At 36.7% G+C, this 24,077-nt stretch overlaps 1 protein-coding gene across 7 annotated transcripts in view; it reads right to left on the bottom strand.

Annotated features, from left to right (window-relative positions):
• Window positions 1–272: 272 nt before the first annotated feature.
• Window positions 273–24,077, bottom strand: part of RAPGEF6 (Rap guanine nucleotide exchange factor 6) — a 228,779-nt gene continuing 204,974 nt past the window's right edge. For 4 of the 7 annotated variants that reach the window (XM_003586275.6, XM_024995044.2, XM_015472120.3 and 1 more), the window contains 8 exons: window positions 22,349–22,372; window positions 18,912–19,132; window positions 17,150–17,341; window positions 14,589–14,726; window positions 8,946–9,174; window positions 6,944–7,449; window positions 4,275–4,565; window positions 273–3,596 (listed from right to left, as the gene is read on the bottom strand). In XM_003586275.6, coding sequence (XP_003586323.2) covers window positions 3,571–3,596; window positions 4,275–4,565; window positions 6,944–7,449; window positions 8,946–9,174; window positions 14,589–14,726; window positions 17,150–17,341; window positions 18,912–19,132; window positions 22,349–22,372 — 1,627 coding nt within the window. In that variant the 3' untranslated portion in view covers window positions 273–3,570. Of the gene's footprint in view, window positions 3,597–4,274; window positions 4,566–6,943; window positions 7,450–8,945; window positions 9,175–11,082; window positions 11,788–14,588; window positions 14,727–17,149; window positions 17,342–18,911; window positions 19,133–22,348; window positions 22,373–24,077 lie in introns of those variants that run through there. The other 3 variants (XM_002688965.7, XM_024995048.2, XM_024995049.2) reach the window with 3 other exon arrangements.

Below are 24,077 nucleotides of genomic sequence, written 5' to 3'. Positions count from 1 at the left end.
CAGGGATCAAACCTGTGTCCCCTGCACTGCAAGATGGATTCCCGACCACTGGACCACCTGGGAAGTTCCTGAACACACTTTTACAAAACTAAACAACAGCTAGGTGTTTGACAGATACCATAATGTCAACTGTAATTGGACAATTCCAATTTCTCTCGAGACTAAAAACAAAAAATGCCTTCATACCAATGCAGGTCCCAAACTGGTCCTCTTGAGTGACTAGGTGTAATTACCTGACAGGCTCCCACACATCAGCAATAACGTGCAGAGACGACTGATTAGATTCTTTATTGATTCCACCAATGTATTAGTAGATATGATAGTAAATGGTACTTTTACATTCTCTTAACCAAAAATATAACAAATATTTACACTCAATAAAAATACAAAAAGCATACAGAGGCACTGTCTTTCTAAAAGACATAAGTTTAAGAGGTATCAAAAAATAGGAGACAAACATTGCTTGTTACAGGATACTTTACAATCACGGAATTGTGCAGTATAATTGCTATTTGATTATTATGACTGTGCAGTTTTGTCTTTTGCTGATAAGCTCGCGTTTCAATTTTAAAAGGTCAAGTACAACTGCATTCTGTGTGTCAAAAGTAAAGAAGCCTTTAAAGAGCACAACAAAAATTAAAGATGAACTGGGGTTCACGTTTAAATCTGAAAATGTACTTTAACACTTTAGAAGATTTATCCCTTTGCTCTAGCCTTTATACTAAAGGGATACATCTATTTTAATATTACATGTTTTAGAAACATATATCAGAATAAAAATCAGTTTTAAATACACAAGGAGGTTTGGATTATCTCCATGATTACATCATATTTCAAGCCTGGGAGATTTTTAAGGTGGTTATGCAGACTTATCACCCTCACAAAAAATCATTTAAAGGTTTTTCTCTCCCCAAATATCATACTGAAAGTAATCATTTGGAGAAAGTAATAATCTATTAAATTACAATAAACTTTTATGGAAGTACATATTGGAGTTATTCATTCTCCATATCTTTCATTATGAAGAGTTTTTTTGTTGTTGAAATTCATTATTTGGCAAAAGTTTGCAGCAAGGAGTTACTATTTCAATATTCCTGGCTGATTCAGAGTTGTGGTGCGATGAGGGCACAAGTCTCTTTAGTATGCTTATAAATTCATAACATAAAAACAAATGGGGACTTAGAACTGGAACAAGTACAGGTTAAGGCTTCTCTTGTTCTAGTCATGTGACAAACTAAGAGAAGGCAGGAATGTACCCGATAATCAAAACATAAAGATCAAAATGCCACGACGTTTTTAAGGGATACATACATATCAAACTACAAAGCATTTGGCTAGTTCCTGATCAATGTGATCAGCTGATTCAAACACTCACAGTTCAAGCTACAGGAAAACAAAGGCAGCTACAAGGTGCAAGTCCAAAACCACAAGCCTCTGACTCTGTGCAAGATGATTATCGATAACATTAAGGACAACAATTTGAAAGACCTGTTAAAAAAACAGATATTGTGCAAACAGCACATTTTTCTGGGGAGTGGATACAAAATGGTGAGAATAAATACCCAAACTTGATAAAAAGATGGTTATAGCAAAAATATCTTTCACTTTCTTTGTTTTGTTCTGGACATGAAAATAATATTGTGTAAACCAGTGAAAGAAAAATTTATGATCAAAAGACCACTGTTTATAGATCAAACCTTTACAGTGTGACTTTCAAACTATTATTAGATTTTTGATCCAGGTTAATTTCCATTTCAATGGGCCAAGATAGCTATGAAGCCAACTAGCCTCATTCTAACCTTAAATTTCTAAGGCTTAAGTTTCTGATTTACAATTTTTTGCCCATGGGAATTTTTCAGATACGTGATCTTTCCTAAGATGAAGAAACTGTCATTTTGATAGAAAAGATGGACTACTGCCATGTACCAGTTGGAACTGATTTATGATTTTAAAATAAAGGAAATAGAAGGATGATAGAAGGAAGAGAGAGCTAGGGAAAAAATGAGAACAAACTTTTCAAAAGGAAGTCATAAGCCAACTAAATCCTATAAATTCACATATGGACAACCACTCAGAAGTAAACCTATTTTTGGTTGCAAGTTGATCTGGGTAGTGCACATTAATGGCTTTGGCTTTTGTTTTTTTGGTAGTCACAGAAGTTTATTAAACTTTCATTTGCCTTTATACTAAAAAACAAATGAAAATATTTAAACTAAAGATATAGAAAACATTATACTTAATTTTTTAAAATGTTGGAAAGTCTGTCTCATCCAGTAAACAATTACTGAAATTTTCATTAAATATTTAAGAGTGCCATGCCCAACAGGAGATACATTTTATATATATATCCTCTCAAGGCCTGAAGTGAGAACCAAGAAATAATCATTTCCATAATTCTAGCTCCTCTTTCCCCCACAAAATTTTCAACCAATCATTGACTCTGGCATGCTGAGCTTTACCTACAGTCAACTGGGAGCTGCAGTGTTTATCAAGATTGAAAACAGCCTTGTGCTTTGAGATGGGGGTGGGGGTGGGGAACACTGCAGAACACTTAGCACAAAGCTAAATTGATCTTCATGATTACACTGCCAATGATAACACATCCATTAAGAAAGAACTCCATATCTGAGTTGTGAAAAATTTTAGTTACAGGTTCCTACAGAGTAGAACTGTCTAGAACTCAGTTTCCATTTATTGGATTTATACTTACAGTTAGATAGAGCATTACGTTCACTTCAGAAAGAATTTCTATACGTGTTACATAAGATAAAAATTTCATTCTTTGGAAATTAGGATTGCTACACACCCCATCATACCCCCTTCCTTTTCCCAAAAGGCTGCTGACTCTGTGCTAGCTTCATTTGGCTTCCAAATCCTGACCAGCAGATGGCAGTATTTTTCCTTCCTAACATCTCAACAGCAAAAGGATTCCTGTTCCATTCAAACAGACCTACATTGTATTGGTGCTACAGATGGTTACATCTCTGTATAGTCGAAAGTATTATCATCCTGTAAAGATGGCTTCTGTTTGGTCAGATCAGAGATAGTTTTATGGCCTCAAACATGAACATCAGTTAACAAGAGCTCCCAAATACAAAGAAAACCACAAAACTTCAAATAATAAGTTACTTTTCAAATACATAAAAATATCCTTGGCATTGGCAGACATTCTGAATTTGTCTGTTAACCCAAGTTATGGCTTGAAAATACTACCACTCTACTATCTTAAAAGTAATGTGTTAAAGGAAAATCTATAGTGATATATATAGGGAGGACTCAAGTTTGAATTTGTTCTAGTAACTGTGGTCCCAAGGCAGATCTGGTGTGCAAAGCGGAGACTGGTATCCAGGCACAACATCCATAGCTGAGGAAACTATGCATCTGCAGGGATTAAATGAAAGGAAGCATGATTCAGGTTATCTCACTGCTCAGAGTACAGGAACAAAACCTCTGGGTTAGCAGCAGGAGCAGCGTGCTGTGTGCTAGCAACGGCCTGCAGAATCACGAGATGGCTCCGCCCACTCCTTCTTCCAGGACTTTCAGTAGACTTCAACCAGGTCAATACGAAGGCTACACTGCTGAAACCTGTTCATTTTCTGAAAACGACAGAATCACAGTTAAGTGGTAGATCTGCATATTAATAAAGATCAACTAACAATCTAGTTATCTTTTAGAAAGTTAGTTCATTTCAACAAAGAAATCTCAAATATCCCATCAGAGGACAGATTTTACCGTAATGACATTTTTGAGTTCTGACCACACTGAAGACTGACAATCAACTGGAATTCCAAAAGTGCTTTGTAACCACTTTATTATTATTACTACACTGTTTAAAAGGATAAAATTCATTTATTGCCAACTCTGTCAAGTCAGTCAAGTTTTGCGAATAAGAGGAACTCTATCAAACAGCATGACTTCAGATAATTTGACATTGTGATAGTTGGAGTTTCAAGTGCCCAAGCATTAATATATAACACAACTCCACCAATGTCAAGTGTCTTCTCTTAAAATCATCCCTTTTGGCTGAGCTGCCATCTGAAATATAAGAATACTCCATTTGAGCTGGAAAAAGGGTACCGGGCACAGAGAAACAACGAGCTTGTCCTCTCCGTTTACAAAAACACACCATCATATTTAGGCTTTTCTTTTTTTTTAAACAGAGATTTCTAAAGCAGTGAGGAAAACATTTTTGATTACATGAAATACCAGAGTAAAGATCATTCAAAGTGTTAAGCTATTTATTTGAGAGCTATTAAGGTAGTTTGTCAACATACCATCTGCTTCGCTATCTCCATCAGTCACATCTAGTTTATGCCTCTGAGGCTGAATTACAATCTTCGATGGAACACAGGCCACAGGGCTGCTACTGAGAGAAGCTGGTGGCAGTCTAGAGAGGCTGTTATGCATCATCTTTGACCTCTGCACCGCCACACTATACTCTGGAGGTTTTAGGTGGAGGTGGGGTCCTTCCTTTAGGTCCGCTAAAGAAATCCCCATGTATCCTGGAGGAGTGGGAGGTGGCTCCCTATACCTATCCTCCTTCTTGGGTGAGGTGACACAGTACACTGGCATGAAAAATAAGCAATGGAAACGTTAATGAAAAACAGAAGAAATGAAAAAAAACACAAAACTTATTACAATGACAAAATAGAACTTAAAAAACTGACAAAATGAATATATTTGAACACAATGGCAGTAGATTAAAAACTTTTTAATAAGCTTAATAAACTTGATATTTAAATTTGTGTTTAAAATACATAAATTACATTGGGTTTTACAAACATTAAACAGTGAGACAGTTGAAAGAGACCCTGACGACAAACTTCTTCCTTTCACAGGTCAGCCTGCGAACCACAGAGGTGCGACAGATTCCTCAAGGATACCAGCCCCAGAGGCAAGTCAGAAACATTTAAGAATTCATCCTGAATATCTAAAGTGTATTAAATGGGGAGATTTTCATAGAAATGACACTTAGGTCCTCTGCTGCTGCTGCTGCTGCTAGTCGCTTCAGTTGTGTCCAACTCGTGCGTGTCCAACTCCAGCCCACCAGGCTCCCCTGTCCCTGGGATTCTCCAGGCAAGAACACTGGAGTGGGGTGCCATTTCTACTGAAGTGCTACTTTCCCCTTTCTCTGATAGGAACCACTGTTTCCTGGCACTCCAGGGTAGATAAGTTGTCATTGCTGGCATATAAATAACTTTAGAGAGGAACTAATTCCTTCTAGGACCTTATTCCTAACCTCTGCTTTGTGCTTAAGTGAAGAAGAAAAACCATAATTTTAGGAAATCTACTTTAAGTTAACTTTCTCTGATTTTCTCAGTGGGCATTAAAAATAATAGTGACTTAAAATCTTTTCCCCTACGTTTGTACACCCTGGGTCTAAAGTAAAGCTTCAAAAAGCACCAGAAATAGGTTAGATAAAGAGGAAGGTTTCATGAAATTAAGACCAATTCACAAGACTCATAGGACTAGTAACTCTGAATGTCTTGATGATATCAGTAACTTTTAAAATACAAACACTATCTAAATACATGGGGAAGGAAATGGCTGCCCACTCCAGTATTCTTGCCTGGAGAATTCCAAGGATAGAGGAGCCTGGTGAAGAGTCGAAAATAACTGAGCAACTAACACAAATCTATATGCAATAAGAAGAGACTAAATTAAAAAGGATCATTAAAATCCTCCCTTCAGAGAATCAAGTTTGTCCATGCTGAAATTTCTACAACTTTACCAGTAAAATCTGCAGATAATATCAAAGTCAGAAGGATTTCCATTCCCATCTGAGGAGAATGGAGCGAGGAGAGGGTAGAGAGCTTAAGAGAACACAAGCATGAAGAACATTAAGAGATCTGCCCAGAGTCAACTAGAAATGAACAACAACAACAAAAACACGAAAAAACATTTTAAGTCTATTTTCCCAAATGGATAAGAGAAAGCTTTTACGCCCATGTACACACATGCTTGTGTATCAGTATACCGGTTACCTCAAAGGCTTTAATAAAAAAAGCCCTTGGAAAAATGAATGAACTAAAAACCCCGAAGTATAATGAAATAAGATGAGTAAAAACTATGCTATAAAACCACGTCTTTTACATTTAGTAATTTAAATTGTTACCATGAATATGATATAAAAGAAAGAGTTGATTATAATATTGATTCAAAATAGTCACTTCACACAAAAGAAAACCAGGTGCTACTATGTCCCAGGACTTACATAACTCAAGAAAGAAAGGGAAAAATGTATTTGATAGACAAATACTAAAAGAATACACCAAGAAAGCTGTGTGCAGTTACAACAGAATCCACAAACAGAAGTTGGCACACGCATAATATGCACTAGGCAGGTATAACGAAATGTATTTTGGACTTCTTTCTTTGCTCTTTTTGGCCATGCCGCACAGCATGTACGATCTAAATTCCATGACCAGGGATCGAAACGGTGGTCCTTGCAGTGGAAGCTCCGAGTCTTAACCACTAGACCACCAGAGAAGTCCCTGCTTCAGACTTCTTTATCACACATTTTCCCCCACCTGTAAAACCTAAAAGTTTTATCAGATTCAAAGCTTCTAACCATGCATGCAAAGCAAGAGGGGTTCAAACAATTTAAGAGGTGGCAAAGAGAATAATCCCTTTATTACTACTGCACAGTAATGTAATATTTCTTAATGAAACCAAAAAGATCCCAAAAGCAAAACCAGACATATAAACCTGTCTCCCTAATTAAATTACTGCATGTCACCCTTGTCATTTTAAATGGCTTGACTATCTGACCCAAAGCCCTTGAGAAATCATGAACTTTTTGAAAATAATTTGCATATGGAGGAAGGAAAGAGAGATTAGAATAAAAGAAAGGAATTTTGCAAGAATAAAGTTCTGGGCCAACGTCACGGTTTACCACTTAAATTCTAAACGCCACAGATATGACAAAGAACACATAACTTACCAATCAAGCCCTTTTCTGTACTTGAAGTAACAGTTTTATAGACTGGGTCGATGCCCTCTTTGTGGTCCAAGCCTTCAGATGATTCAGCTGGGGTGTTCTCCAGCACTCTCCGTTTAACTGTCCCATAGTTTGGTTCGTATGTGTCAGACAGAGAACTAGAGGAAGCCCAACTCTGTCTCATCTGATTAGTCTCTAGGCTTCCTTTACACTGACCACAAGTTCGAGAGCAGCCTTTGGGACAGCTGTAGTGCTCACAGTCAGTGGGTTCAACTTCAGCTATGGGACCATCCAAATGGGTAGGTCGGTAAGAGTTCAAAAACTCCCAGCCTTTGGGGTTTGGAAGACTTTGGAAGTTGTCATGGGAACTGCTTGAGCAGGAAGTCCAACTTCCACGACCACTATCAGCTGTTTCTATAATGATGTGCTCATGAGAAATCTCTTCATTGCTCACAGAAGATGAGACAGCTAAACTCTTGTTGATTAGAGATGGCTTTGAGAGTGTCCACCTAAAATCAGAGACACACAATTAAAAGTAATTTACTGGCTTAATGGAAAAACTGCCTTCTATCAACTGCCTACAAGAGACTACAGAGCATAGATCACAAGTGCTTAATGCCCACATAACCCTGTGAAAAAAATGTCACTGTAATCAATCATCACTAAACTTCTACTGGCATTAAGGTTTATACTTAGCTAGAAACTCAAAATACTTAGCAAGGTTTCCTCAGCATTCTTCTTGAATAAAATTAAGTATACATTTTCATTCTGGGTCACACAATGCTAGATTCTCTCCATGCACACAGAATTAAGAATTTTAATTACAGGAATCATGTTTCATTTTTCAGCATGTCTCTGAGGTACCAAGTAAACAGCAACTTCCCCAATTACCTACTACTGAATGAGTTCTATCATTTCTAGCAAGGGTTCTCAAACTTACATTCATGGGCCAAATCCAGTCAAGACTGTTTTATTATGGTCTTGGGCAAAGCATAGTTTTTGTTTTGTTGTTTTTTTTTTTACATTTTTAAACAATTTAAACAAAATAGAACAAAATACTCCAAAGATTTTGAGACAGGGACTGTATGCAGTCTGCAAAGCCTAAAATTTGTACTCCTTTAAATGGGCCTTTACCTGCTCACCCCAGATAAGGTTTGTGAAGTCCTGATATTTGGTACAGAGGATAGACCAGGATCTGCAAAGTGGAGTCCAGGGGTAAATTTGGGCCTCTATACCTGCTTTTGCATATAAAGTTTTACTGGGACGCAGTAAAACTGTTTGTTTACAAATTGTCAAAGGCCATTGTGATCCAACAAGAGCAAGGTTGAGCAATTGCAACAGAGACCTTACCGCTTGCTAAGTCTAATGTATTTACTAACTTTTACAGAAAAAGTTAGCCGATTCCTGGTCTACAGAACCACAGTTTAGAAATCTTTACAAATACGATAATGCTTTACTACGTAAAGTATACCAGATTTAACAATATCAATTTACAGTCAACTTTCTCAATGCTTTCTGAAGACTTCCATTTTGTTTGACTCAAAATAGAAATTTAGAGTTCACTTTTGTTTTTTTGGATTGCCTTTTCATAGCTGGTAATTCTTATGCTCTAAATCATACTTTGCAAGAACAGGGATCTAGGACTAGTCCTACTCTCCCAATCTGTCCACAGTGTGTATAGTACTTTGAGGGTACTTGCCATTACACACTCTGTTTTTGAGCAGTCTCTAACCTTACAGCCAGAATGCAAGACACTTCCCACATACCAACAGCATCTTCATGTTGAATTCTTATTGATCAAAAAGATATATGATATAAGTTATGTGATTTTGGTAACACTTAAAAAATGAGCACCCCTACATCTTTCAAAACAGTACTTATTTTCATATAAGTACATATAAGATACCCCCTTTGGTGGGGGCGTCCATGTTCAAATTAGGGAGCACTACTTGCTGTGGCCACTTGGCTTGAGTTTTGTGATGGGAACACAGGCAAGGATGTTTACCCAGGGCCAAGCTGACTATGGTCTCCTATCCCTGAGGAGTGCTCTGTCTTTTCCAATGCTCCAGTGGATTCAGGGACTGCCACAGCCTGGGAGGAACACCGTTCATCCTGTAGAGCTGTAGACATGGAGTCAACAGAACAATTGCTCACAATGCTGGACCGTGAAGAAATCTCACTGTGGCTGGAGTCAGACAAGTTGTCAGATTTAGCTGATGGTATAAGTGTATAACCTGAATAAGAGAAGACAACTGATCAGACTACAGAACAAGTGAACTGGAGTGGGGAGGGTCAGGGAGAGGATTAAACAAAATATAAAAAAGAACAAAAACATAAAGTGAGTGTCAGTGTCAATCTCCATCTATGCAGAAGCAATGGTGCCAATCTTCTATCATGCTCCCTTACACATCCATTCACCTACCTACCTTTATGGCACCAATCTAATTCCAAATTCAAGAAACAGAACGTTAAAACACAGTATTACTGAGAAAACTAGTTCAAAGGTAAATCTGCCCCTGGCTCTCACAGAGCTACAAGCATTTAAGAGAATAAGAGGCATTAAATATATTACAGAACATTAAAAAGAAGACATCTTGAACTTCTCATCTTCTTCTTAACTCTATGTTCCCTCCCCTATGATTAACATAAATATTTCAAGGCCTGACTTAAGTGTTCAAAACACCACCTTGGGCTGGGGGTACGTAAGGGGAGTTAGGACCCAAGGGAAATAATTTGTTTTTTCAAACTGCAAATACTTACCATAGATACTTTGCTTTAGTCACCTAAGAAGTCTTGCCCAAGCTGAAAGCCACTTGTTTTAGTATTTTTAAAGAAATTGTTTTAGATTTGTATTTACTCTTATACCTAGTTTCCTTTTTCTTCATCAATTTAGCAGAGTATTAAACAGCTGAACTGACAGATTTAGAAGAATGTATCATGAAAAAAAACCAGCATCTACCTGTTTTAAATTGTTCTATGACTTACTGCACAGCAGATATAACTAGAGAGATTTTCTTTAGCATTTTCTGGAATGAAGGGGTGAAGATGGAGTAAAGTAGAAGGATCCAAAATCAAATCTGCAGTGTGATACTTAATGTACCCAATCATCTGTTTTTGTAATTGTCAGAAAAGTGCCAAACATCTGTTGTTGTGAAGTAAAAGAAAATGCTGTAGTAATCCCAGCAAGGAGTAGGTAGCAAAGAAGGAAGCAATTATCTTCTCGTTCACTAAGAGAATGAGGTTCTACTAGGTGCATGACCTTTGGGTCCACTCCTAGAAATCTCAAAAACTATAGCCTCTATACTCACACATAGTTCAACAACCAAAAAATGTGTTAATCAATAACCTAATTAAGTAGTTTCATTAACTATTTCAAAAAGGAAAATTAAGACTCAGAAAATGTGTGATCTATGTATCTGGCTTTGTGCCAGGCACAGGACACGCCAAGCCAAGCCAATCATTTGACTCCTCCCCAGTTCTCTGATCATGGGATCACTGCTATTCCTCAGTGTCCCACATGAAGTGATCCGTCAATTTTCAAGAGGACCAAGAAAATGGATGTGGTAAACTAAAAACAAAACTAAAAAATTCTTCCTCAAAAGAAAAAGTCACTGTTCTTTTATCCTGGGGCACAGACTTGCTTTACTGTTTTAAAAATAATTTCATTCCTATGTCTGTTAGATCAGTATTTCTCAAATATAATTAATTCTAAGAATCATCTGGAAGGCTTATTAAAACACACATTCTTGGGCCAATTTCTAGCAATTCAAATTTATGAGGTCTGCAGTGGGACATCGTAACTGTATTTTTTTAAACAAGTTTCCCATATATTTTTTAACTTGCCAGGTTAGACTATCTCCTCCTCCTCTGACCAGAGTGTATATGAAAAGTGGATGAATTAAAAAAAAAAGTTTATGTGGACAAGATATTATATAGTTTCTTGCCTTCCAAACACTTCTCTTTAGCTTATAATGTAGTTGCAGTAATAAGAAAGCAACACACATATGTAAAGGCAAAGGTTTTGATCAGATCATTACTGGGGTTTTAATGTAAAAGTAAATACTGGTTCCTAAAAAGTCTCCTCTACTTGCTGTACTCACAGACCCAGCTGTTACCAGTAGAAAATAAAGCCAACCACAGAAAACGAGAGTATTAAGTTTACTAACATTAGCAAAATAACATACATACAAATAAGGCACTTTAAATGAATACGATTTGGTTGCTGGAGGATACTAATCCATAAAATGCTCAGAGAAAGTATTTTAGTAGTTGGCTGCCTCAGCCTTGACAAATGACTTAATTTAAGTTACATTTACATTAATAAATGAAAACAAATTTCACACTAAAATTAAGTAAAGAACTTCATCAGAGTGTCTTTCTCCTTTTAGACGTGAATCGCGTATAGAAGCAGTGTAAAGTGTTACTGTTGCCTCGGCTATTTGAATTGAAGATGTCACTCCCTTTCTCATCTTTGATGTTGCTTCCAACATCCTTCACTTTCTCACAGCTTTCTGTAGCTTGATTGTGATCTGCGTCCTCTTTTTTGCTGTTGGCTAGTCTCTCCCTTGAAAGAGTTCTTTCCCTAAATCTTCTAAACGGGGATGTCATTCTTTTTCTGGCTGTGTTGTCACAGCTTGTCCTGTCTCTATTCTCCTCAGTGGCCTTCTCGGTCCTGTCTGTTCTTTTGGCTGTGCTCCTGGTAATCTGAAGGATTTTCTTTTGCAAGTAAACCCCACCTATTCCGGGGCAGCTCTGGCCACTGATGTTGGTGCTGGACTCACGGGGAGGGGATGAGGAAGACCCTGAGAGGCGCAGCAGGATGCTGTGATCAGATAGGATACTGCCAACTGGAGGGAGAGATGCAAAAACCCTGTCATGGTCAATTAATTCTTTCCAATTAATCACAATTTACCTGGTTTATATAACATTTTACTATCAAAAAATTTTAACATCTTGACAATATCTGAAAAATTAAAGTCTAACAACATACTTTTACTACATGGAAACTCTACAGCATAAACAAGACAGAACACAGGAGAAAGGTTACCTTGATTAGAATAAGCTGGTAATAAAAAACTGCTGAAAGTAACCCAAGCTGCTAAAATCATAAGCTAAAATATGACAAGAGTACCCAATAACCAGAAATATTTCTTGAAAGTAATTATGTCTAGAATTTCCAGGCAGATTCTACTAACAAAAATCAGACAGGACTTCATCAGAGTCTCTTTCTTCTTTTAGACTTGAATCGTGTATAGAAGCAAAAATCAGACAAGATATATAAACAGAATACACAATACATGTATTTATAAAGCACAATGTCCGATCCAGTTTTCTCTCCGAGGTGGAGAGGTTCCCTGCCTTAAGCATCAGGGAAGATAAAGGTTAAGGCCTCTTGACATCTCACTTTTTCAATTCTTTGTTTAAATTCTCCTGTTAAAAATCCTGAGTGTAGGCGTCTTCTCTTTTTTTAGTTGAAAAAAAAAAAATCAGCTTATTTTCTCAATTGTTAGAAAACAAAGAACTATTTCAAAGTATAGCAAGAACCAAGAACAGAGTCTAATAACATATTCTTAGTTTAATGGCATTTTTGTTCAATCACTGACCACTGGCAAAAATCTGTCTATGGAAATAAACCACCAGAAATAGTTTTGAAGAAAAGACTTTCTTCAGATTTCTAAGACTTTAAAACATTACTATGTTTCTCACAAATCTATAAATATCATGGTCACAAATCTATAAATATCATGTTCAATTGCTGGCCACCCACTGAAAGACACAACAGAGAGAAGACTTCTCTATTCCAGTGGTTAAAATGGATTTCTGTTGGGAATAAAAGCAGTGGGGAAATTCCTGTTCTTGACCTCTTCCCTCAAGTCACACTGATGCATAAAACACCAAATCCAGTTCAACTAGTTTCCTGGTTAGAGAACTGTCTATAATGAGACCACTGGAGGGTGTACAGGTGTTCCTGAAAGAGCATTAAAAGCATATGAACACTGTTCATCTGGACCATGTGTGTGAATAAGGCACTGTTCCCAGCCCCAATCCTTGGGACCTGATTACCCATCTGAGTATTACCTGGAGAATTCCTTGGACAGAGAAGCCTGACAGGCTGCAGTCCATGGGGTTGCAAAAAGTCAGACACGACTGAGTGACGAGTGCTTTCACACACACACAAGGGATACTTTGGATAGGAAACACACACAGTAAGGAGAGGAAAGAGATCTGTGTATTTTCCTAAATCATATACAAGCTACACACAACCGGAATAGAAAACTGTGCTTTATAAACACATCTATTATGAATACTTTTATATGTCCTACGTGATTTTTACTAAGTTTTTCTTAGTAAAATCTGAAAGAAAATTCTAGCCAGTCTCAGCTATGTGAAGAAGGTCAGTAATGGAGTTATATTGCCCTGGTGTGGCAGCAGTGATAAAGAAGAGAAATTCCAATTTACTAAACACCCACCATCTATCTATCAGGCATTACAGGTTTTATTTCATTTAAATCTTAAATAAGGTCCCTAAAATAGGTGGTCCCTATCCCTTCTTACAGACTGAAGACCTGACCTTATAAATCTGTTATTTATAGTAACACAGCTATGACCGGGGACAGAGTCAGGAATCAAACTAAGGTCTGACATCACTGTACCACACTGCTGTCACAGAGGTAGCAAAAATAAAAAGGAACCCTCAAAAGTGAAAGCAAACTTAGAACACAGGAGCTAAGGAAAGCTCTGGAAGTTTTCCTGCTAGAATTCGTAACCTTGCCCTCCCTCAGACCATGTACTGTTCTGTACTGTGATTATTCAAAGATGTAAATCTTTTACATCTGTGAAATTCCCACAAGTCATGTTCATGCATATACACCAAATCCAATTCAACTAGTTTCCAGTTAAGGAAACTAAGGAGTCTTTTCACCAGGGTACACAGAGAATATGGAGGGGCCAATGGAAGAAACATACACGTTATTTAGAATGCTACATTTGGAGCTGGTGTGAAATGGCAACTTACATTCATACTACCCAGGCTAGTCAGAAAAAAAAAAGAGCAAAGCCTCGGTCTGAATTATTAAAATATAGGTAAATAAACAAGAGAAATTTCACATTTTTTTTAACTCAAGAGGTTCTATATTAGTATAAATGTAAAAATCCACAAGGGTACTGTACAGATTATTGTAAATTTTGATTAATAAAAAGGTAGCAGTAACACTACATTAGAAAGAAAGGAATGTATTACCCTAAATATTAGTTTCATTTCCTAAATCTTGTAAATGGGTTATAAACAATTTCCTAAAGAAATTCTTACTTTAAAAAACTTCATAGAATTATTTGAATTAATTGGTAATTTGAATAACAACATCAAGAATCTGCACAGACCAAAACACCTGACTTCTGCCTTCATTCTTATCTACGCTTGTCCTCTACCAAAGGAGGACCACACTCTGAATGCAGGAGTCCTAGCTCCATGCTGCATAATACCTGGAAGCCATCTGAATAATTCAATCCCAAACATGAAAATTCAGGAGGTATTATGAGTTTCACTTTTCTTCACACTTTCTAAATATTACTACTACAGACCAAAAGCAAACTACGTGCCCCACAGTGTTGTCTGGTGTTAACAAGAGCTCAAATTGTTTTCCCTCACCTTTGCGGGGGGAACCTTGAGGAGACACAGGAGGGCTGGAATGTAAGGATGATGCCACAGAAACGGTGTCTTCTGTGTGTTTCTTACCACCACTTACTTCTTCAGCTGTTCCTAAAATTTTCTGAGGTAAACCTGTACCTAAAAATAAAATCAAAGAGGTAAATAAGCATCACTTCACAATTAAAATGTCTACAGTTGCCTAAATTACTACATAACTAAAGCCACGATGCACAATGGCTAGTGTAGTCAACTGAAATGCGTAAATGACAAACGGGGACTACATGACTGGGTAATGGCACACAGAGATTCTCACCTCTAGGTCATTTGTTCAAATTCAGCCAGTCACACAGATCAGATTAGAATAGCTCTTTCCTTGCTTGTTTTGTGGCATAAGGGACATGGATTTAGCAGTCTGGGTATAGTGTGCCACCCCCCACCACTGACACACGTGTTGGAAGTCTCAATAGAGAATGCATGGATTCAGACTCTTCCTTCCCCTCTAGAGGTGGCCTCTCCAAGTCAGGGCGAGGCATGTGGCAGGGGCAGCGGAGGGATGTTGGCACTGTCACTACCTGTGGTGCATCTGTGCTGTGGGTATACAGAAGCAGCTGCAGGGCTGCCAGTCCAGCCCTTTTCAAGAGCACTAAATTCACACTACAGGAGAGAAGTAGACAACAGAAAGAATCATCAATTTATAGAAAAAGAGTATGGAGCCTACTGGAAACATTCCTGCAAAGTTCTGTCATCACTCTTGTCCAACAGCTGGTCCTTTTTGGCATAGGTCAACCTTACCAATGTTTTCACTGTTGAACCAGTAAAGAAAGCCCAACTCTGATGAGTACTCAGCATAGTAACAAGCATTCCTTTAATACTGAAAAAATTTAAAACTTGGTATACTCACACTACTTTTAGTGAAGTGCCATTTTAATATATTTATCATATAACTAATAGGCATATTACAGGAAGAAGGAAGATGGCTACCTGGTACAAATTATTCTGCCTCTTAGGTGATGACGTCCAAGTAAGAAATCAGAGTTAGACTATTCCCATTTCTCATTCTCATCAGCAGATCAACTACACCCATTTTGCATCCAATTTTCTCTTGATATCCACAGTCACCAAACTAGATCAGGTTTTGGTCACCTTCCCATTGCTACATCAGCTTTCCACTTAGACTCCCCATCTCCAATCTCACACCACTTTCCTACTATAGAGCTCCTCAAACATAAACTGGACCAGACCCTTGCCTTGCTCAAACTGCTTCCTATAGGTATCTATTGACAACTTTCCTTCAGCATGCCATGTTCTAATTTTGGCATGTCTATGACTTGACTTCTCTTCATCCTGGGACACTGTCTGTTTAGTACAGTGTTAAAAGTAAGGACTTTGAGCCAGTTAACCTGAGCTCAACTTCCAGTTCCATCTCTTACTGAGGGTGCTTTAAGTTATTTTGACTATGGAATGAGAGTATTCTTTATCTTTAGAGTTCTTAAAATTCAATGAACATATATATATAAAATAGTAAAAGCACTTGGAACTGTGTCTGGCATTCAGTAAGTGTTCTCTAAGTGTTAGCATTAATTATTATTGTCCCTCAACACTCTGCAGCTTTGTACTCAGAGTAAACCACCTGTAGCTCCATGTAGCTATCAAATTCTTCCTCTGCCTGAAGCAACTTCTCTGGAATTTTTGCCTAATTACCTCCTTCCTAGTCAACCTTTAATACTCTGCTTAGGTGTAACCTCCAAAGTCTTCTCTGGAGCACTGTCTTACCTCTCTCAACTCTACGAGTCCCCTCTCTTTTGTTCTTTTCTATGTTCTATACATGCTCCTGCCATAATAGTGGACACATCACATATACTGAAGTTATCTATTTATGTGAATATCTTTATCACCAGACTGAAAATCTGGCAAAGGAAGGGGAATTCCTTATTTGCCTTTGGATTTCAAAGCAAAATCAAGTTAAATTCTCAAGGTTCTACTGAGTATGTTCTATGTATAATGCATGGGCTAAATAATAATACTGGGAACCAAACCTCATCTAGCTTTCCACCTGGAAGCTAAAATAGTGATACTGCTAGAACAAGTAATGAAAGTAATTTGAACAACGTCTACATGGTCCAACAGAGGAAAAAAGAGCATGGCCTATCCTTTGTGTATTTTACCCTTGCTTCTTTCTTGTTTCCTAGCTAGGTTTTCATAAGTGGTCATTAATGTAAAACCAACTTTTTTTTTTTTTAAAGAAATAAGCAATTTCATTCTCATAGGTTGCATTTTCATTAGATAACTGAGTATATAGACCACTAAATGCAGTATGCCCTTGGTACCCAAGTAAAAATAAGTTTTTGGTTGATATTATAGGAATTCTCACATCAACGTTTAAAACATGCATGCAGTCATCAAAGACTTATAGGCAAAATGAAGCATTTCTTGACTCATGAGTGCTGCTTATATTACACAAACCATGATAGCAGATCTCCAAAGCATTTATAATTACTTTCCAATCTAACTCGCCTGGCAATTTCAGTTAAACAAATGCAGTATTAATTGTGTATACTCACTCAGGGTGGCAGGGTCTTTTCCTTGGCCCTTCTTCCTGATAGGGTGCAAATTTACAGCTGGCACCTGAAGCACCTGGCTTCCTCTGTGAGGCTGATGCAAATGAGCTTTAGTTGTTTGGCCAGCTGACCTCAGTGGCACCGGAGACATTTCTGATGACTTCATTGATTTTTTCTCATTTAAATTCTTGGTCACTAATAGGAGAGAGTAACAAAACATACTTCTGTACTTTATAAGGCAAAGTTATGTGGGACGTTTTCGTGGTGTGGCTCCTAAACTTGGGCATGTGTGCACCAAAGCCCTGAAGCACTTGAGACTCAAGCAATTAACATCTTCTCATTTATACTGTTGAAATGCTCTCTTCACTCTATCAATTCTAGCATGCCTTCAAGCCATTCTCCATACATCAGCATGATGGCTCTTCCATCATGAAAATCTGATCTGATAATGCTACTTTCCATCTACAAATGCCCTGCACAAACCTTCAGATGACTTGCCACTGCTCTCAGGATAAAGACACAAATCCTTAAAGCAAGGTCTATTAGACCCTGCATGATCCAGCTTCCGCAATAACCCACACTCTGTTTGTTCTCAAGACATCCTGTATCCTTCCTTCACAGCACTGATAATTATAATACAATTATCTGTGCAATTAATCAATCAATGCCTCTTCCCTCCACAAGGCTATAACTAACAAGATTATAAGGATGGTATATCTTGTTTACAACCGTATCCCTATGTGTTCAGTGATACAACAGATGTTCAATAAGTAGGTATTGAGGAAGTGAAATTATTTCAACAGCTATACACAGGAATACCAAATTTGCTAGAAGTGTTCAATATATTGTTTTTATAACAACATTTACTGAATGTCTCATTACCCTACATTTGAAAATTAATTGTGAATCTGAATTTTAAAAACAATACTTAGTTGTATTTCCGTTTTCTTTTCTACTCTATTGACATACTTGTCCCATTACTATGCAAATACTATACCATTTACCAATCTCAGGGTCAACTCATGATGACTGCCATTTCTCCCTATTAACTAGGAACACGGAAACAGAAAATCTGAACCTTCCCGCCCCCTATATTCTGTCAACATTTAAATCAATTTCTATGTATTATATTGGGATTTTTACTGGTGTAACATTTAATCACATATCCAGATAAGTAATACTCATAATAGATGTACAATCTTTGATTTCTGCTTTCACAACTCATAATGTCTTAGACCCAGAGATACAGGCATTCTACTGTTTGTATTTAATTAAAAAAAATGAGTATTGAGAATAGGATCTATTTTGTTCATCACATTTTCTATTCATAAATAATATCAGAAAAGCTCAGATTTTTCTTGTTTTTACCTTATGTACTGATACCTATAATTTACTGTATTTTTTCACTTGGTAAATATCTGTAAAATTCTTAGAAAAGGGAAAATCTTCACTTATTTTACTTTTCATTTAGGGATGAAAGTAAGAACATTCTCAAAGAGAAAGACTCCTCTATAATGTTTCAGTCTTTAAGATTTTATAATGCTTTTCAAAGAACTATATTTAGACTCCATTTCCTGCACAGAGAAATCATCAGGAATGGATGAGAATTCAGTATCTGACTAACATGATGACATGATGCTTGAGTATGTCAGTAAACCTTTGTGAGCGAAAGTTAATTTTCTTGGGACTTCACCATAATACTAGAAAAATAAGTTTCTATTTTGTTGTGCTGTTTAGTATCACATAAGTGAAAACTTGTACTTACAGGTACCATATGCAGGCTCCCATTGCAATGACATCATCTGGAACTTCTCTTCATCTGTCTCGACATCCAGACTGGAAAGATACTGCTTCACTTTTCTTGCCATTTGGGCATCTTCATATAGCTTCTTGGCATTTAGCAGAGAGCTACGGCGTGCCCTTTTTTTGTGAGCACCTCCCTGAACATCCAGCATGTTTGAATTTGTGCTGCCTTGACTCAGTGACCTGTAAGATGAAGATCACAATAATGGGCTATAAAGACACGAATTAAGTACGGCAGACTGAAGATTAAAAGAATTCTGTTCTGTTAATGCGATTGCATGCTGATGCAAATGAGTTAAAAGATGAAAAGCATTAATGCAAAGTAATATGTCACACATGGCAATGTTCTGAGTTTCAAGATTCAGCAAAGTGAAGAACTCAAAAGGATAAGTTGACAATTCCCCCCAAAGCAACAAATTCCATCAGACCTATGTTTGGTGCCTTCCAACCCATAGGACAATTGTGACAGTGAAAGCATTCCTTGGCCCTGTGGCCATCCACACTCTGAAGATATGTCAAGAGCCTAACTGGGCAAGTGCACCCTGAGCCAGATCTCTGCACCAGGGTTCTTCAGCACGGGAGTTTCTAGAGCAGTGCTGGTTGTATGTGCTGCTTTGGACGTGCTACTGCCATCATCATTTCTGTGCACAGCAGACCTACTCGGAGCACGCTCCAATGTTACCTGTAACCAGATTTTGGCCAAACTTTAAAGAGAACAACCAATAAGAAAAATAACACCATTTATATTCAAGTCAATATAGTCAGAGATGGGAAACAGCAGTAAAAAGCTATTCAATGTTTCCACTCACATATGAATTGGTGAGGTAACACATGGCTTCTAGGGTTGGGGATATGGGATCTTTCTTCTGCAGTGCCTCTAAATGTGATGGAACTACAAGCTGGGTAGGAATTACTACAATTCAAACAAGCTAATAAAGTTTTACATACAACTCTTTTCAGCAAGCTTTCTTCTACAATAACTATATCTAGAACCACTGGAAAACAGGAATTGCAATGCTATTTGTCCTTTGTAACAAAGATGGCAAACACAAGGTTCTAGACGATTTTTATTTTAAAGGCAGTTGCCATTCTAAAATAATGAAGGTATCTATGGGTTTTCAAAGTTAGCCTCCCAAATACCCAAAGATATTAAAAACTGGACCACAATCTTATAATCTGTTTTTTCCGTATTCATATAGCTCATTTTAAAAACACACTAAAATCCTAATATTTTCACTTCAGATTAAGTGAAATAAAGCTGTAAAAAATGTTATTTTTCTTTCACAATTTTAAGATCTTTAAAAGACTGTGTCTTACAGTGGATGGAAACTTGCAATTGTTACTGGTCAGGCAGAAACTGTGACATGTTTGTTGCTACTTACACAGCAGAAATTTCAAAATTTGCAGAATAGTTTGGAAAAAATCCAACGGCATTAGTGAATACTCCCTTAACCTTCAGGAATTATAAGGCTTCAGGATTATAAGGCTATAGTGACTCTGAAGTTCAACAACATTCCTGAAGCAAGTGTCAAAAGGAAGCTAGCCCTGTTATTTGCAGAGCCAGCCTAAGAGCCCCGCATCAGCAGCTTTTTGTTCTTTTACAGCTTGTTTAAAGAAATGTGGCATTACCTATGCATCTGATGGCACAAAAGGCAATACTGTGCGTGGGGAAAAAACCCAGAAACTAACAACTCTAAAGGTGATTCAGAAGATTCATATTCTAAATAGGAAGAAGTTTTAGAAAGACATAAACCAATTTAATTTGCTTAATTTTTATTAATGCAAAAAAGGTGTTATGTGACAAAAATGCACACCTAAAATATATAAGAACTCTTAACAAGTAAAAAATTATCAGTATTAAGAAGGCATTTCAGTGATTTTTCTTAGTGGTACATAAAATAGTAGTGGTCCTGGCAACTGATGTTGTCTTAGATTCAAAGAAATGCAGTAAAATCAACTCCCAACATTTAAGTACAAATTTTAATACAAATATTTAATAATTTTACCTAAGTTGATATACAAAGGAGCCTAGAAATTTAGAATAAAGACAAAATTTCAATAAATGAAACACTATGATAAATGACAAAGAAATGTCTTTTAATCTACTTTCAAAATGCTTTGATATAAAAAAGAAAATGTCCGGTGTCTGCAAACATCATACAATGCAATCAAATGCTGAATAGTGAGTGTGTTACACAAGTCATTCAAACACCCCAAATACCCACTAAGATACACTGTCCATTCTTCTTCATCACAGCAATGTTAGGGATCAATTTCTGTTTTCAATGAGAAGAACCAGAAAAGACCAAGACATAAATGTACAGTATATAAGAAAACACATGAAAAACACACAGAGAAGGGAAGAAGAAAGTAGAAAATTCAAGTTTACCAAGCTTCAACAGAAAACAAAAGACCACAAATAAGACAAGACTCAAAGTAAGTGGCTCACAAAAAATCTTTCATATATGTCTTATAAAAGCATCTAACTTCATGATTCACTGCAATCTTAAAAGAGCACATTCTTATTTAATCCATTCATCCACAAAACCCATCTTTTCCTTCAACTGAAATTGAAAAGACTAGATATATGACTTATAAGATATCTAACTATGACAGACCTGTAAGCGGAGATCTGAAACTACTTGAAAAACAAAAGGTGTCATTTTCTGAATCTATTTCAGTTTAAAGAGAGGTAAGGGAGCCTTTAATTAAAAGTGGTAGGAATTTAAAATAAAATTCTATCAATGCTGTATATCTCATAGTATTAGTGGATCTGAGAAATTAAAATAATCTTCTATTTCAATTAACTTACTATCTCAATTCTATAGTATAGTTTGGATAAAGGCTGCAGCTGATGGAAAATGTACCCTTTATAAACAACTTTCTTATCCATTTTAATTCACTTAAATATTTATTTTTATAAATATGGCATGTGAATAAAACGGTGTGGACTCTGGAATCAGACTATCACCAATAATGAATTAGAATCCACTATAGTGAGCTCTAGGAATTAGGACAATTCTGTCTTCCCCATTTGTACCATGGGAATACCAGTATCTATTTCACAGAGCAGCTATAGAATTCAAGTTTATATAGAGTGCTTAGAGAAGTATATAGGAAGCATACAACAATAATATGCTATCATCATCATATAACTGACCCTGCTAAATTAAAATCTAAAAGGGACTTACGGGATGTCAATAATGGAAAAGTAAAGGGAGAAAAAAGCTAGTTCTACCACTATTTTCTCCTTGTTAGCAAAAGGCATTTGTCAGGAATGTAGGTTGACAGGGTTAATAGAACACATGCTATTTTACGTGCGTGCATTAATGAAAAGGATGCAGTATACGTTAAGAGTTGAGCAACCTTCATTCCAGTTGCATTCATCTCTACACTTACCCCAGACTCCGCCACCTCTTCTTCCTGTAAGCAAGAGCCACAAACATTGAAGCGTGTGTTTGAATAGGAAAGCACAGAAAAAAGACAACAGTTGAAAGTCAGAGAAACTATGGAGACAGAACAGAACAGAAAAATTTTACTAGAAAAAAATGGTAGCTTAACAGTAAAATGACTTTAATGGAATACAAGGTGGTAAAATGAATTATGACATGTACTGAAGGCCAAAAAAGTCCACAATATTTAAAAGTGTGCTTTTAGACCAATTATGTTTTTAATACATAATTAATTTAGAGGCTTATGTTAATAACAAAGCTTAACAGAAAATATTTATTACAAGTTTCCAGGGAAACTTTAAAAGAAAGAATAGAACTTCTGAATTTTTTTCAAAGGTATTTTTGAGCCATTCATTTAAGTGAGACAATGAAATTACAAGGAACATAAAGATTTATAATTTCATTTTTAAGTGCAGAAATTTCTCTTTGTATTTGTTCAAGAAATTTTGAACAAACCAAAGCCAACTTAAAATTTAAGTATAAATATATCATGAAAATCTGTACGCTCCTGTATCTCCTTATACTATAATTGGGCTGAATCAAGATTCTTTATAACATTTTTATTCTCATTTTTTTGGCCCTCTCCTCTCTACCACCTGATTGGTCTGAGCATATCCCAGACTTGTACTCAATAAGCTCCAGCTGTGGCCAGCCCCAATCTGTTTCTTCAGTCAGCACACTGACTACTGTCCACACTACATAATATGTATCACCAAAATGGCCAAATACTTGCTTAAAGAAAGCTACATGTTTCAGTACTAGCTGACAAAATCAATTTAAGCAAAGTTCAGTCTAATCTAACTATAAATGTTTTATTTTTTCCTATACTGTATCTACTCTAGGCTAGACCATTCAAGGGAACAGTCAAGTTTATTGATTTCCTTCTTTGCTCATTTCTGAGGCACGGCTGGTACTCAGAAAATTATCAACTGGGCTGGCAGGCTCACAAATTCATTCAGGAACCAGGGTGCTAAAATACATGAGTAGACGGATGTCTGTGTAAGGTAAAAGGGAATGGTGGAGCCACTGTACAGGCACATATAACAAAAACAAAAACTTAGAAACAAAGAAACAAACAAATCCTGCAGGTTTGCTTTGGTCCCTGGTTCTTAATTCTTCTGCTTCTACACTGCCGAGCAATGGCACCTCTCATTACATGCAGTGATTCTCAGGTGTGCAACTGGGTAGGGAAGAGGAGATATGACACACTCCTTCTTTCATATTTGGAGAATTTCTAAACTAGAGCAACCATCAGGTCAACTACTCCTAAAAACAGACTTCTGAACTGTGGTTTAAACAAAACAAAAATTCAGAAAACAACCCTGACATATGCTGATTCCATCCGGTTACAACAATTCCATCTCTTTTTGTTTCTTTAGTAGACTCTATTTCTTTTAAGCCACTGAAATTGTGCCTGCTCTGGCAAACATTTCGTTTTAAAGCCCTTAGGTACTAAAGCTATACACACAGGCCTAGAAGAAAATCAGATAAAAAATTAAAACCCTAGTATCTTTTCATCCTAAAAATTACTAGGAAAAATAATTTACTTTAAGTTTTATATAATTTGAGGAGGCATTTGTTACTGCATGAAAGGTGAATTTTAAAAAGCATTCACAAAAAAATAAATAAATAAAAAGCATTCACAGAAGATCAGGTTAATAGTGAACACAATATTT

The sequence above is a fragment of the Bos taurus genome, chromosome 7 (assembly GCF_002263795.3).
Source record: "Bos taurus isolate L1 Dominette 01449 registration number 42190680 breed Hereford chromosome 7, ARS-UCD2.0, whole genome shotgun sequence".
Taxonomy (NCBI): domain Eukaryota; kingdom Metazoa; phylum Chordata; class Mammalia; order Artiodactyla; family Bovidae; genus Bos; species Bos taurus.
Note: the sequence above shows the minus strand (reverse complement) of the source record. Positions and strands in the feature narration are given on the sequence as shown.